We start from the raw sequence: 15,204 nt of genomic DNA on the forward strand, positions 1-15,204 counted from the left end.
AAAAAAAAAAAAAAAAAGAAACTGAGCCCAGGCTAACCAAACCTCCCACGGCCACGCTCCCTTCCCTCCCTCGGGGTGAGGGCCACAGCTGCGACTCCAGTGGGCCCTGAGCCATCCCCCCATCCAACCCACCTCCAGCTTCCCAACAAACCGCACGCAGGAGGGTCTCACCATTTAACACGGCACAGCCCGTGCCGCCGCACGCAGCCTGCTTCGCCTTCCCTACTCCCGAGAAGGGTAGGCACCGGGGGACGTTCACCTGAATCAAAGCCAGAGCCACAGTGTTAGGAAGACACACCAGTGAGAACACGGCAGTGCTCCATCTCGTGCACAAAGCCGGTAAGTCCCCGGTCGTTGTCCAAGGCCTTCCTGAACGTCCAAGATTCACTAAAGACCTAACCAGGTGCCGGGGGTTCGACAGGAAGGAAGCGACCTGGTCCCTCTCCCCGAGCGGAATCCGGTGGAAAAGGTAAGAGGCCGGCCAAAACGAACCCAAAATTAATGTGCACTGAATGCAATGAAGGAGAATGAGTGTCAAGGAACCTGATCTAATTTGGGGGGAGCGACCGAGAAGGCTTCGTTTTATCCTGGGACCCGAAGGATGAGTAGGGGTAACAAGGCAAGGGGAGAGAGGCCACCCCAGAACAGAGCTGGCAGGCACACAGGGAAGGGGGTGAGTGGGGCACCTTCAGGGAGTCTGACCAAGGTCAGAGAGGCTGAAGCAGGGGCATGGGCAGGATGCGGAGACCACATCGGCTAGAGGTTGTGGGCCATGGTTAGGAACTGGTCTTTCTCCTGAGCACAAAGGGGAGCCAGCAGGAGTACTAAGAGACGCGGGATTTCCAGAGGCAACAGGAGGGGACCTGGGACATGGCAGAGGACCAGGGTATGGGGGATCCACAGTTCACTGTGCCCAGAGATGGCTGAGGGGAAATGTCTTCGGGGATGCCCCAAAGAGTGATGTGGGTGGAGAGCGAGAAGCCCAAATGGGTCGTCTGCAGGTGGAGGCCACACAGGTCAGGGAGGACAGGCGGGACCAGTGGAGAAGGGGAGGTTGGAGCCATGGGGAAGAAGGCCAGACGGAGGAGGGCTCCCGAGAAAGCGGGAGGAAACAGGACCCGGAGGCAGAGAGAAAACTGGCGTCACCGGGGAGGGAGATGCTGTCCACGTGCTAGAAGGGAGCGGGCCTGGGCTGGAGGGTGGAGAACTCAGAGTGGGAAACTGAGGACAGGCGCATCTGATAGCACATGTTTTCCCTATGAATCAGGGACCAGATCTGCTGAGAATGAGAGACACGAGGGTCAGGGGTTTGGGTACTCTGGTACGACGCCCCGGCAAGGCTTGAGGAACACCCCAGCACGGAGACGCCGGAGACGCCCCACGGCTGTCCAAGACAGGGTGAGGCTCAGGCCACGGTCAAGAGTCCCAGCTGCGGTGGCTGCTCCCAAGAAGGTTCCCGTGATCCCCCCTCCTGCTAGTCGCACCCATGCAGCCCCCCGCCCTGGTGTGGGGCCGGAGCCCGTGACCGGCTTCTAAGGAGCAGAGCGCCAGTGAAAGCCAGGGGAGGTCACTGCCAAGACTAAATGACAAAACGCTGGCTTCCGTCTCGCTGGCACTCTCGCGCTCCCTCGTTTGCTTGCTCCGATGAAGCCAGCTGCCATGGTGGGAGCTGCCGCATGGAGAAGCCTCCGTGGCCAGGAACCAAGGACGGCTGGGCCAAGAGCGAGTAGCTGGCTCACCACCCGCGAGGAACCAGGGCTCCAGTCCAACGGCCCACGAGGACCTGCGTCCTGCCAACAACCACTGGGGTGGTCCTGGAAGCAGAGCCGTCTCCCACTGAGTCTGGAGACGACTGTAGCCTTGAAGGGACGAGGGCCAGAGGACCCGACTAAGCCCCCCCTGGATTCTGGACCCACAGAAACTGTGAGACAATCAGTGTGTGCTGGGTGAAAGTACGAAGTGTCGGGGTGCGGTCGCCTGTCATGCTGCGGTAACAGTGCCACCAGCCTGGGTTTGTCCCCCACGGGAAGCCCTTGGGAGATGCTGTTCTCAGGACTTGGGAGCAGGAAGAGCAACAATTTTCCTGAACGTGTTATTTGTTTCTCTTACAGAAACAATGAATCAATTGAATGGGCGTGTTTTCTTCTCCACTTTGGCTACTAGGAAGCTCAGAACCGTAGCTGCTACGGCTTCTAGCCACTGGGCCGGACCACAGGGAAGGCTTCTCCTCATCTTGTTCTCTGGCTTTAGTTTTCCGCTGGGCTGATCTCTTTACTAATACATATTTAAGGGGAACCTGGAGGCGTAGTCAGTTAAACGGCCGACTCTTGATTTCAGCTTGGGACGTGATCTCAGGGTGGCAGGATTGAGCCCCATGTCAGGCTCCATGTACGGCTGGGAATCTGCTTCAGATTCTCTCTCTCCCTCTCCCCCTGCCCCTCCCACTTCTACTCTACAATGAATACATGGCTCTTTAAAAAATACATATTTTAAACCTTCTGCATGTTGTCAGAAGTTTGATGGTATTAAGGAATAAAGTATATTTTTTAAATAGTCTTTACCTTTTAGAGATACATATGGAAACTTTTATGGATAAAATATGATGTCTGGGATTTACTGCAAAATAATCCCGGGCAGGGGCGCCCGTGTGGCTCTGCCAGCTGCACATCTGAGTCCCGGTTTCAGGTCAGGCCATGAGCTCAGGATCATGAGACTGAGGCCCGTGTCAGGCTCTATAATCAGCCGGGAGTCTGTTTGACATTCCTTTCTCCCTCTCTCCCCCTCTGCCCCTCCCCGCCCCATGCATACGCTCTACCCCTCTCAAAACAAAACAAAAAAAACCAATCCAGGGCAGAGAAGCAGATGGCAACAAAAACTGGCCATTGGGGATGCAGGATTATTTTTTTGTTGGGGGGAGGAAGGTAAAGAAAAACTTCTGGAATGAGATGGCTGCACGACTTGTGACTACACTAAAAACCACTAAATTCTACACTTGAAAAAGGTGAATTACGTCTTGGGTTTTTCGGGGCTGTTTTTGGTTTTGGGCCATTAGTTGAGAACTGCTGAATGCGGGTGAGAGAGAGAGGTTCTTCATGCAGAGGAGTTTTTTATTTCCAATTCCCCTTCATGTCTAAAATCCTACTGTATTGTACTGATGGTGGCTCCCTTTGGTGAGAAGGCGGGGGTGGTGACAGGGAGGCCACAGGCAGTGGCTTCTGACATCCTGTGCGTGTCCTACTGCCGGGGGTGGGCAGGGGGAGCAGGTGCACACCAGCGATCTATGTGCTGTACGTGGCACGTGCATTACCCTGCCAACAGGAGACACATGGCAACACCATGGGAACTCACACCCCTTCAGACTGGGACAGGGCGCACAGGCGCACCGATCAGCCTGCTCTGAACCAGAAATATCGCATCAAAGGCTTGATAACGATGGCTTTGAACCGCAGCAGCCTTACAGGTGGTTGGGCCTAAACAGCACTTCCCACGTCGCACTCTGCTGAAGAAGCTCTTTTCTATCAAGATGTGCTTATTTGAGAAAGAGAGAGAGAGCAGGTGCATATGCACACCGGCAGGGGAGGGGCAGATCTGCAGCAGACTCCTGGCAGGGCGCAGAGCCCAACCTGGGGCTCCATCCCACCACCCCGAGACCATGACATGCGCAAGAGTCGGACACCCAACCAAGCGAGATGCCCGGGCGCCCCAGAAGAACGTCTTACAAACGCCCGTGACCCTCCGTGTGTGCCAAGCTCCCAGGCCCGGCTGCGCGCGGCCCCATACCTGGGTGGCGTCGGTGACGGCGGCCAGCTGCAGATACTCCGAGTTCCCCCATCCGAAGAGGCCGCCCTCGGCAGACACGGCCAGGCAGCAGTCACCGTAGGTGGCCACCTGCACGACGTTCACTCCGGCCAGGTCCCCGCCCAGCTTGGTGGGCACGCTGGTGATATTGTAGTGACCCAGACCTGCCGCAACGGCGAAGCGTTACTCCCAGTCACAGACTCTCAGCACAGATGCTTCCACGGGCTTCCTACGTGCCGAGCACAGTTTTAAATGCTTTACGAGCATCAGCTCGGCAAGGCTAGTCTGTTCCTCTCCGTACGCTACAGCTTCCCTCTCCACGCTCTCTCAGAGGAGGAAGAAACAGAAGAGGGAGCGTTTATTTTTAAAACCCCGGAGACTTTCTAAGTCTGACTCAAGCTAGAAATGTTTACGAGACAGAACAGCATGACACAATGAGGCCAGGGGACCCTGTAGGAACACACACGGACCTTTGCAGCCAGCGATCTCTAATGCACTGCTGGGCTTACCAGAAAATGAAGGAACTCCCCCAGAGCCCATTCCACCCCAGCTCCCCATGTCCCCCCACCAAAATAACAGTAAGCCAGAACTGGTCCACCGGCGTGGCGGACAGTGAACAGGAGAAAAGGCAGGGTGGCCAGAGGCCAGTGGGAGAAATGGCACCATCCACACTGTGACGGAAGGGGAGCCCTGGCAGCAGGACCAAGGCAGAACGCACACCCCAGACTCCCACTTTAAATCAGGCTTCACAACGGGACCCAAGGCAGCAGCAGACTCGCAGCACCCCTTAGCGACAGACAAAAGCGAACCTGGATCCTCTCTGGAGGAAAGCATCTCCATTTAGGCCCCTCTAGTTTCCATAAAGTCAATTCAAGGAAATCGGAGCCCACGGTCAGAAGTTACTCAAGCCATAAGGAAGGGCAGGCTTGTGCCAAGGCCCTGGGGCTGCAAGTGGCCGGCTCCAGGAACCGACTGCAGGAGCCTGCGGAGCTGGACACCAGGCCCAGCAAGGGCAGGGAGGCCAGCTGTCACCTACGACGGCTCGCTTCTGGAACGGCACCGGGAAACTGGTAGCCAGCGAGCGGGGCTTTTGCATCTCCCTTATTCCTCTCTGGGCTGTTGGGATGCATCTATCAACGAGCTTCTTATTTTTGTGAAAAGCTGATTTTTCAGGGCGCCTGGGTAGCCCAGTTGGCTAAGCCTCTGTCTTCAGCTCGGGTCATGATCTCAGGGTCATAGGATCGAGTCCCGCATCGGGCTCTCTGCTCCGCGGGGAGCCTGCTTCCCCCCCCCCCCTGCCTCTCTGCCTACTTGTGATCTCTCTGTGTCAAATAAATAAATAAAACCTTAAAAAAAAAAAAAAGCTGATTTTTCAAAAATGACCCACAGCACGATATTAAAAATAAAGAGAACCTTCGACTTTACAGATACCGAAAAAACGCATGTGAAAATACTGGCACAGGGATGAAATCAGCACACTTAAACGGACAGTATTTGTTGCTGGAGAGCTTATGGCCACCGTGGTAACTTCTGTATGGGGCTAAGGACAGTACAGGCTGGTACGATGTTTAGAAAGCAACCTGATAATACATTCTGAAAACGCAAAAATATTCTACTCTTCTGATCCACTCCTGGGAATCGATCCTACGGCAACAATCCCCAAAAAGAAAAAGTGTGTGTATACATGATAAATGTCATAATATCTTCAATGACCAATGTGGGGCTGCCCCCTGTCCCCCCCACCCAAAAATGTACCTCCTGACAACAGGGTAATGATTAACTAATGATTTGGTAAGTAATGAGTCATTTATCTCACGGTAAATGAGCTTGATGCTGTATCGCACAAATTATTAAAAACGCAACTGTGAAAACTGTACCGACAAGATTTAAAAGAGAAAACAAGCGTGTAAAAATCACACCTATGCTGTTATCACAATACAAAAGATGTGCACGTATGAACAAGAATGAGAAGGAAACGCGAGACCACGAACAAAGGTGATCTCATGCAGTGGGCGTCTTAGGGAGGATTTATACAAGACTGAAATCTTAAATGTAAAGGCCCTCCCTCCAGACAAATATTAAAAAACAGGAGGATTAAATAAGCAAGGTTAATAAAGCTTATCCCTCATTCCTCCCGCTTTTCATCCCATTCTCCTCAGAACAGTTAAAGCCACGCTCCCTTTAGCGGGCCTTTGTGAACCTGTTCTTCTCCAGCGGCATCTAGAATCTTCCACCCAACCCTTTATGGGATGGTTGCCATGGGCGCTGGGGGCGAGGGGAATGAGGCGGGACAGGCTGGCTAGGGCGGTGAGAGAGGGCTGAGCCTAAGGAAAGCAGGTGCTCACCCACAAGAGTCCCGTAGCCCCCACTCACTAGTGCCCCATCCCCAGCGGGGAAGGGCCTCCTACCCGTTTGCCCGTCGGCGCCCCAGCCGCAAGAGTAGACTTCTCCTTTGTCCGTCAGGAACAGGCTATGGTCCTGGCCACAAACCACCTGTCAGATGAACAGAGGGGAGGCCGATGAGAAATCCTTGGGAGCCCAGCATCCCGGTGGACGGACCCAAAGCTCGCCACATACCTTCCCGACCAGTGGCCGGCCGGGCCCAGGCGGGCTGGCCCTGCACGGCCTCCGCACCTGAATCTTGCTCAGTCCCTCCTCCATAAGCCTTTCTCTTCCCCGTTCCCTCCTCGACCTCCCCACCGGCCTCCAATCTTTGCCACTAGCCCCCTGTCCACCCTTCTAAGCCCTCAGGGCGCCCCCTCCTTCTGCAGTAACCCCTTTCAGACCAGCCAGCCCCGGCCTGTCTGATCCACGCCTCTGCCACCTTCTCCGTGATGCCTTCTCTCCCTCCCTTCCACCCCTGGGAGCCTGAACAATTCTCCTTCTGCGCTCTCAGGGCCCTTCCTGTAAGCGTCCGCTTCCGTATTTAAGTTTGTATGGTGAGCACGGACCGTGTGCCAGGCTCTGCACCGGGGATGGAAAAAAAATGGTGAGCAAGATACGGCCAGCCTGGGACGCACACAGATCTGGCTTAGCCTGGGCCTCCCCCTTACAGTGTCGGCCCCCCGCAAACCTTACTAAACTCTGTACCCCCGTAACCTAGTGGAAACCAACACCCTCCTGACCTACAGGAGGCAGCCAATAATTTTTGCTAAAATAATTTATTAACTCAGATAATTGCCCTGACCCATTTGCCGCCACCAACCCCCGCCACCTTTCACCCTTTTGCGAAAACACCTCCAGGGGGCCGGAGGACCGGCTCTCAGCGTCTCTCTAGGGCACGTCCTACCTGAACCACCTGTCCATCGAAGTCCTGCATTCTGTTGACTTTGTGACTTTCACTGCAGCCACGAGCCATTCAGGGAGAAGCAAGAGGTACGGTCATCATAAGCACCGTGTGGTTCTGCCCCTGCCCATCACCCCTAACTGACGGCCCCCACATGCACACAGTTAACTGTTAGGGAAACTCTCAAGGGCAAATATAGGGGAGAGGGAGGCCGATTTAGGAGAGTAAAACAGGACAACAACCCTTTGGTGATTTTTTATTTTTAAATAGGCTCCGTGCCCAACGTGAGGCTCAAACTCACAACCCCCAGGTGAAGAGTCACGTGCTCTACAGACTGAGCCAACCAGCTGCCCCACTTGGGTGATTTTTTTTTTTTTTTAAGATTTTATTTGTCAGAGACAGAGAAAGACAGAGAGAGTATACAAGCAGACGGAGTGGGAGAAGGAGAAGCAGGGCCCCTGCTGAGCAAGAAGCCCCATGCGGGGCTCGATCCCAGGACCCCGGGATCATGACCTGAGCCAAAGGCAGACGCTTGACCGACTGAGCCACCCAGGTGCCCCCCACTTTGGTGATCTTAACATACAGCCCGAAATGAGACTCGTACTCAGACCCAACAGCATAGTGTGAGGAAGGAGAAGGGAATCTTTTTAAAGACCAAAATCAATAAGGGTCTAGCTCTCAATGGGTTGAGCATGCGACTCTCGATCTGTGAGTTTGAGCCCCACGTTGGGTGTAGAAATTACTTAAAGTCTTTAAAAAAAAAAGATTGAAATAAATGGAATAGAGGGGAATTTTTAAAGTTAATCAATTTGGTTAAAGTAAAAAACTAATTCAGAACAAGTCCGACGCACCACAGTCAACGCTCAACCGCCCTCCCTTCCACCCAGGCACCACACAGAGCTCAGCCATCAGAGGAACGAACCCTCCACAGCTTTCCAGTGACTCTCACCTCCCTTCTCAAGCAGGGGGAAGCCTGCCACTTCCTGCTCTGTGGGTCCATCACTTACTAACCACATGGGAAATGTTAAATGCTTAACACGATCTGGGGAAGTCCTTTAGGGAACTCACCTATAAATTTCATTTTCGACCACGTTTCTTCCACATTGCCCGTAAGAATTGTTTCCCATGCTGAAGACTGCAGAAAACACCACCAGTGAAATCCGCTCTGCGGGCTCGTGGGATCCCGGAATGTCAGGACTGCAAGGGGGTCTCGGAAGGGGTCTTACTCCAACCACTCAGGCTAAGCGCCCGGTTTCCTTCTCGGACACCAGCCTTTGCAGGTGCACCTGTAGGCCAGCTGGGGCCGGGCCCTCCAGCAAAAGCCTGGGCCACCTCGTCAGGACCCTCTGCCTTCCCCTGCAGGCCCTTGTTACAAATTCCACGTTCCGAGGCGAGCACCTCCCGGGGAAGGTCCCGCCACCCGCACCCCGGGACGTGTCACTAGAGGTTGCCCTCCACGCCAGAGCTACTCTGGAAAGAGTTCCTGATCACCACGTCTGCCTTTTCCCACGAAGCACGCTTAGCGGGAAAATGAAACTGGAACATTGAGGCAAGACGGCCTTTCTCTAGAAACACTCGCTCTTCGGGAGAGAATCTGTGCTCTCTGGAGTCTGAAAGCAGCCCCCCAGCTGAAGGAAGCGCCGGCCAACAGGCTCCTTTCAGTACAACAGAAAACACTGTCTGCGGGCAGCCCAGTGACTTCATGGCAAAGCGAGCGGGAGGCCCTGTGAAGGCGGCCCAGTGGGCGCCATCACGTTTACGAATACGTGAGGTTCTCTAAGAATCACAGAGAGCAGTGATCACGGAAGAGCTGGCAGGACCCCCCAATGGTGACCTTGAGCCATGCTACCAGTCTGCTCCGGAAGTGCCAGCGGCCTCCCTAGTGACACGTGGTTCCATCAAACCACCCGGTTTCGACCCAAGGGCAGGAAAGTGGCTCCCCGGCTCCTCCACGAACCCCAGAGGCCAACTCACCTCCTTCGCGGTCTGTCAGGATGAGAGAGTGGGCTCTGCCGCAGGACACCTGCAGCACCCGTGTCTCCTGAGGTCTGTCCAGAGGCAGTGGGACAGGCGAGGGCTCCAGTACATACTCATACCCCCTGGCTGAAAGAAGAACGAGCAGGCTCACAGCGAGCCACCCTGACCCAGAGTGACAGCATTCCCGGCACCAGACCTCACGCTGTCCGGCCCCCACGACGCCCCACAGTCAGAGATCAGAGGGACTTGTCAAGGCACCTGAGCTCGTGGCAGAGCTAAGACTGGAACCCCAGGCCCCGGGGCCCGGACCCGCGGCACCGCGCTGCCTCCAGTGAGCCTTCCTGTGTCAGTCACGCCATCTGCACCCAAGGAGAGCAAAGGCAGAGACCCACGACCACTGCCCAGTAAGGCGAAGGGCAGCATGTGCTTTACAACACCGCTCATATTAAAAAGTGGGGAAAAGGATACACGGGAGCCTTTGCTTGTGTATGCGTTACGTCTCTCCAGGAGAAACGGGAAACTGTTAACACGGGTTGTCTTCAGGGAGAAAAACTGTAGGGCTGGGAGGACAGAAGCAAAAACCAGCCTCTTCTCCAAAATATTCTAGTGCACCTGGAGGGTTCTCAAGTACACAAATACGCTCTCTAGTCAAAAAAGAAAATTGTAGGGGCACTTGGCCCTATGCCTGGTAGAGCGTAAGACTCTTGATCTCAGGGTCGTAAGCTCGAGCCCCACACTGAGCACAGAAATTACTTCAACAATAAAATAAGATCCCTAAAATTAAATTTTTCTTAATTAATTGATTAATTAATTACAGTGAGTTCTACACCCAATGTGGGACTCGAACTCATGTCCCTGAGATCTGGAGTTGCACACTCTACCAACGGAGCCACCAGAGGCCCCTGAAAATTTTAACTTTTAAATAAGCGAGTAAGGGGAAAGTTCCTTAGAAGTCACTCTACAGAAGAAACTTATACTTTTGTTTGTTTTTGTTTTGTTTTTTTAAGATTTTATTTATTTGACAAACAGAGATCACAAGTAGGCAGAGAGGCAGGCAGGGAGAGAGAGGGGGAAGCAGGCTCCCTGCTGAGCAGAGAGCCCAATGCGGGGCTCGATCCCAGGACCCTGACATCACGACCTGAGCCGAAGGCAGAGGCTTAACCCACTGAGCCACCCAGGCGCCCTGGAGAGAGCTTTCTATCAGCATGGAGTAACTGCTTTATCACACTGAGATGTTGTGATTCTAGGCAACATCGAAGAAACCAGACCATGTTGGTGATATATGTATACATCCCCCATTGCTACCTGCACAGACCCCTAAGGGCCTGGGAAGCCTTCAATGTTATCATGTAAGGGGAATCGGGCCGTAAATACAGCTATCAGGAAGTACAGAGGATGACATTAGACGGAACCATAGCAAACTCCAGACTGGAGAATTCTATAGGATAAACAATGTGATCTCTTTTTTTTTCTTTCTTTTTTTTTTTTTTGTTTTTAAAAGTTTTATTTTTATTTATTTTTTTAAAATATTTTTTATTTTATTTATTTGACAGAGAGAGAGAGAGACAGATCACAAGTAGGCAGAGAGGCAGGCAGAGAGAGAGGAGGAAGCAGGCTCCCCGCTGAGCAGGGAGCCCCATGTGGGGCTCGATCCCAGGACCCTGAGATCATGACCTGAGCCGAAGGCAGAGGCTTAAGCCACTGAGCCACCCAGGCGCCCCTAGAGATTTTATTTTTAAGTAACCTCTACACCCACTGTAGGGCTCAAACCTACAACCCCGAGATCAAAAGTCACACACTTCACCAACTAGACCAGCCAGGCGTCCCTATTCCTTTTCTTTTTTTCTTCCTTAAGAAAGTAAGCCTTGGCTGGACGCCTGGGTGGCTCAGTGGGTTAGGTCTCTGCCTTCGGCTCAGGTCATGATCTCGGGGTCCCGGGATCGAGTCCCACATCGGGCTCTCTGCTCAGTGGGGAGCCTGTTTCCTCTCTCTCTGCCTGCCTCTCTGCCTACTTGTGATCTCTGTCTGTCAAATAAATAAATAAATAAAATCTTTAAAATAAAATAAGAATCTAATGATATTTATGAGATAACTAACAATTTGAAAACTGGATATTTAGTAACATAAAGGGATTTTTTTTTTTAAAGATTTTATTTATTTGACAGACAGAGATCACAAGTAGGCAGAGAGGCAGAGAGAGAGAGGAGGAAGCAGGCTCCCTGCTGAGCAGAGAGCCTAATGCAGGACTCGATCCCAGGATCTGACCCGAGCCACCCAGGCACCTCAAGGGCCTTATTTTTTTAGATGCATACTAAAATATTTACCAATAAAATTAATAATGTTGGGATTTGCTTCAAATTAGTGAGGGGAGGGGCACCTGGGTGGCTCAATTATTAAGCATCTGCCTTCGGCTCAGGTCATGATCCCAGGGTCCTGGGATTGAGGCCCGTGTCCGGCTCTCTGCTCAGCCGGGAGCCTGCTTCCCTTCCTCTATCTCTGCCTGCCTCTCTGCCTACTTGTGATCTCTGTCAATTAAATAAATAAAATCTTAAAAAAAATTTATATATCAGGCACAATAAGAGAAATATCTTATCATCAAAGCCTCTTTTGCCTAAAGGTCCAGTGTTATTACCAAAGGGGCTCACGAGCAATCTAGTCCAGACGGTTCCAAATAACGTTCGCGTAAGACTCCTTCTATTCCGTTCTGCCAGTCTGATTTGTGTCATCACATTCTTGAAAACAAAAGGGAGAGCTCCCTCAGACCAATCGCAGCACAGAGTAGCCAAGGGGAACACACTCACTTTTATCTTTGCGGCTCCGGTGAAATCCAAGCTGGGAATCTTTGTTGAGCCCCATACCCCAAACTTTCGTCACGTCCTTGGTTTTAGAGGATAACAGCGTGAATCCATAGCCACAGGCAGCAGAGGAAATCTGCAAAAAGAGCTCCCATAAAGCATGAGCTGATTTGTGACATCGAGTTTTCTCTGCAACAAATGACAGGTTGTTTGCCCAAAGAACATATAGCACTGGGGCGCCTGGATGGCTCAGTCGGTTAAGCATCTGCCTCCAGCTCAGGTCATGATCCCAGGGTCCTGAGACCGAGTCACAATTTGGACTCCCTGATCCTCCCTCTGCCTGTTTCTCCCTCTGCCTGCCACTCCCCATGCCTGTGCTCTCTAACAAATAAATAAGTTTTTAAATATAAATAAATAAAATAAAATAAATAAAAAATAAAAACCATGTTTAAAGAACTGAAAGGCTGGCTGACTCAGTCCATCTGTAGAGCATGCAACTCTTGATCTCAGGGTCATGAGTTCAACCCACACTTGGGGGTAGAGATTACTCAAAAAAAAAATAAATTAAATAATAACTCTAAAACCGTATACTGGGCTTTAAATGTAAATACAGATCACAATAACCCCACAAGGGAGAGAGAAGGAAACGGAGCTTCGTTGGAACAAAGTTGCTATCGTTTTTTGTTTGCTTGTTTGGTTCAGAATTAGGTCTCTATCAACCTAACACAGACTGTGATAATACTGTATTGTAATATTGTAATATTGATATTATAATCCCAAGAAAAACCTCAAATATACAGCAAAACACCCAACAAAGGGACTTAACCCACTGAGCCACCCAGGCGCTCCCCCAACAAAGGAATTTAAAAGGTACTCTATTTAACACAAAAGAAAGCAGCAAAGGATGAAGAGAGAAACAAAAGACCTACAGAAACAAACAGCAGCAAGATGGCAGATGTGATCCAACCCTATCAGTAATGACATTAAAAGGACATGGATTGACTGACATCAGTGAAAATGGCAGATCGATGAGAACACTGGCAAATGCCAGAATCCTTTTTTTTCAGAACTCTGGAAATTAATCAAAGACTTCAAGCGATCTGGGGACTGTTTACTCAAGAAAAGCAGCTGAGTCTCCGTAAGAACAGCAAGCTTTGTGGTTAGAGAATATGAATTTCTTTCATTTCGGCAAAATGCTTTGCAGCATTTCAACTTGACCTATTCCCATTCCCCTCGCCGAAGCTCTGCGGTAGCTCTGAAAAGGAACGGTCACAGCGACAGCGCAGGCGGACAGTGTGGCAGCCACTGCAAGAGGAAGAAAAGGGACTGGAGGAACTTCAAAGCTCTGTTCCCAGAGCGTTCTCATCTCATCTGTCCGGTGGCTCCCTGGAAGACCCCATGCGCACAGCTCTCCTCCTGTGACCTGACCCAGGTATCACCCAGGGCAAACAGCCTCCTCCCCAGGGCTATTTGTTGAAAACAATCAGCAGCTAATGTTTGACCACTGCAGCTGCCTGAGGTGGTGGAGAACAGCTGGGGCAAGTAACAGGTCAACCAAGAAGTCACTAACCCACTTGACCTGACATCAAGTCCCCCCGGACCATAGCAGAATGCTCATCCCTTTCCAGCACACGTGGAGCACTGTCCAGCGCAGGCCACAGGCTAGCCTATAAAACGGAGTCTCAATGCACTTAAAAGGGCTGAAATTAGAGAAAGTATATTCTGTGACCACAAGGAATGTAACTGTGACTCCGATGACAACCCCCTGCTCCGGGGGTGACGTGAGAATGACGCCAGTCCGGCACAGCAGGGGCACATTTCGGCCACTCGTTAAACGTGAGAGGCGCCCTAACGCCCTCCCCCACCCACCTGGGCCTGCAGCCCGCTGAGGGTCCTCCTCCCCGCCGCTGGACCACCCAGCGTCGCAGCTTCCCGCCGAGGGCCTCGGGGAGCAGCGGCGGAGGCCAGAGGGCGCTACGAAGGGAGAGAGCCGCGGCGCGCACCTTCTGGTCCAGCTCCAGGCGGTAGGGCACGGGCTGGATCCTGCGGGGCGGCCGCGAGCCGGCGCGAGGCTTGGGCCCAGCGCTGGGCAGCACGAAGGTGGGCACGCCCAGCGCCCCCGAGAAGCTGAAGCCCCACACGAAGATGCGGTCGGCACGGGCTGCCCGCTCGCCCACGTACTGGAACACAGGGGCGTCCGCCTCGCGCGAGCTCGGCGAGCGCCCGGCCGCCGTCCGGTGCCCTCGCCCCGCCCGCAGCCCCGGTCCCGGTCCGCTCAGCAGCCGCCCCAGCCGAGCCCCGGCCGTCAGCGCCATTCCCCGCTCCACGCCTCAGCGCCTCCTGGGCGCCGCCATCTTGGGTGACCCCTGAACCCACGCTCTGGCGGAAGAGCCCCAGGGCTCGTCGGCTATTGGCTGAAGTCAAAGGCGCCGAGGGCCGCCAGTGGCTGGGGGAAGGCGGGAGGCGGGGCGGGGCCTGGGAGCCGCAGGCTTAGTGGGCGGGGCGCTGTACTGCCGCGCGCACCTGTCTCCCAGGTCCGCAGACCGGCCCGGCGGCTGCCTTCCCTGTCCCGCGCTCCTTGCGGAGGGTCTTCCCGGCTCTCGCGGGCGGCGGGCGCTTCCGTTCCGAAGGCCCGTTGCTGCCTGTCTGTCAGTAGAGGTAAAACGTAGTGGTGGCCCGCTCTGCTCGGCTCCCATGTGGCGCTCTCCCCCGCCCCGGTTTACCCTCCTCGCCGCGGTCCCTCGTCGTTCCCAGCGGGCGCCGTCGCAGACTCCCCGTCCGCTTCCAGGCCGCTCAGCCGGGCTCCAGCCCCAGCGCGCTGGAGGGCAGCTCTGCAGGTGCACCTGCCGCCCCCGGCCCTGCAAGGAAGCCGCACTGCCTTCCGCAGCTCGTGGTCCTCCTCCCCAGCCCACCTCGCCCCCCAGCCGCGCGCTGCCACGGAGTAAGGTGGCTTTCCTCGTAATTTCCGAATCCCGGGGCCGGTTCAGGGCTGCCTGCTTAGCACACGGGGCCCCGCATGTCCCTCCGGCCGCCCTCCTCCCTGCAGGTGTCCAGCCGACTGCTAGCCGTCTTCTGAGATCCGGCACCTGCTCCCAAGTTCCCAGGAGGCTGGAACTGACGGGGGTCCGGGGACCTGGGTCTAGTTCTGGCTGTGCTACTCCCTTGACACGTGGCTTTGGCAAGCTGTCTCCCTTCTCTGGAGAGCACCTCTAAAGTGAGGAGGGTAAGGGCGGGGGAGTGAAATGAATTTTTTGAAATAAATGAGATATGAGATGTTTGCGCTTTATGACCTGTAGGATCTTCTGCGGCCCACGCCGACCGATGATGGACATTCCAAATACTAGTCCC

At 53.7% G+C, this 15,204-nt stretch overlaps 1 protein-coding gene across 1 annotated transcript in view; it reads right to left on the reverse strand.

The window, feature by feature from the left end:
• LOC111146011 (RCC1 like) overlaps window positions 1–14,204 on the reverse strand; it is a 21,460-nt gene extending 7,256 nt beyond the window's left edge. Inside the window, exons 1-8 of the mRNA XM_022501374.1 lie at window positions 13,860–14,204; window positions 11,863–11,992; window positions 9,059–9,187; window positions 8,153–8,219; window positions 7,088–7,139; window positions 6,207–6,291; window positions 3,781–3,962; window positions 172–259 (exon numbers count right to left, since the gene is read on the reverse strand). Coding sequence (XP_022357082.1) covers window positions 172–259; window positions 3,781–3,962; window positions 6,207–6,291; window positions 7,088–7,139; window positions 8,153–8,219; window positions 9,059–9,187; window positions 11,863–11,992; window positions 13,860–14,171 — 1,045 coding nt within the window. The 5' untranslated portion in view covers window positions 14,172–14,204. The remainder of the gene's footprint in view (window positions 1–171; window positions 260–3,780; window positions 3,963–6,206; window positions 6,292–7,087; window positions 7,140–8,152; window positions 8,220–9,058; window positions 9,188–11,862; window positions 11,993–13,859) is intronic.
• Between the last annotated feature and the right edge of the window lie 1,000 nt (window positions 14,205–15,204).

The sequence above is a fragment of the Enhydra lutris genome, unplaced genomic scaffold (assembly GCF_002288905.1).
Source record: "Enhydra lutris kenyoni isolate GAN:26980312 unplaced genomic scaffold, ASM228890v2 scaffoldscaffold13, whole genome shotgun sequence".
In the NCBI taxonomy this organism is placed as follows: Eukaryota; Metazoa; Chordata; class Mammalia; order Carnivora; family Mustelidae; genus Enhydra; species Enhydra lutris.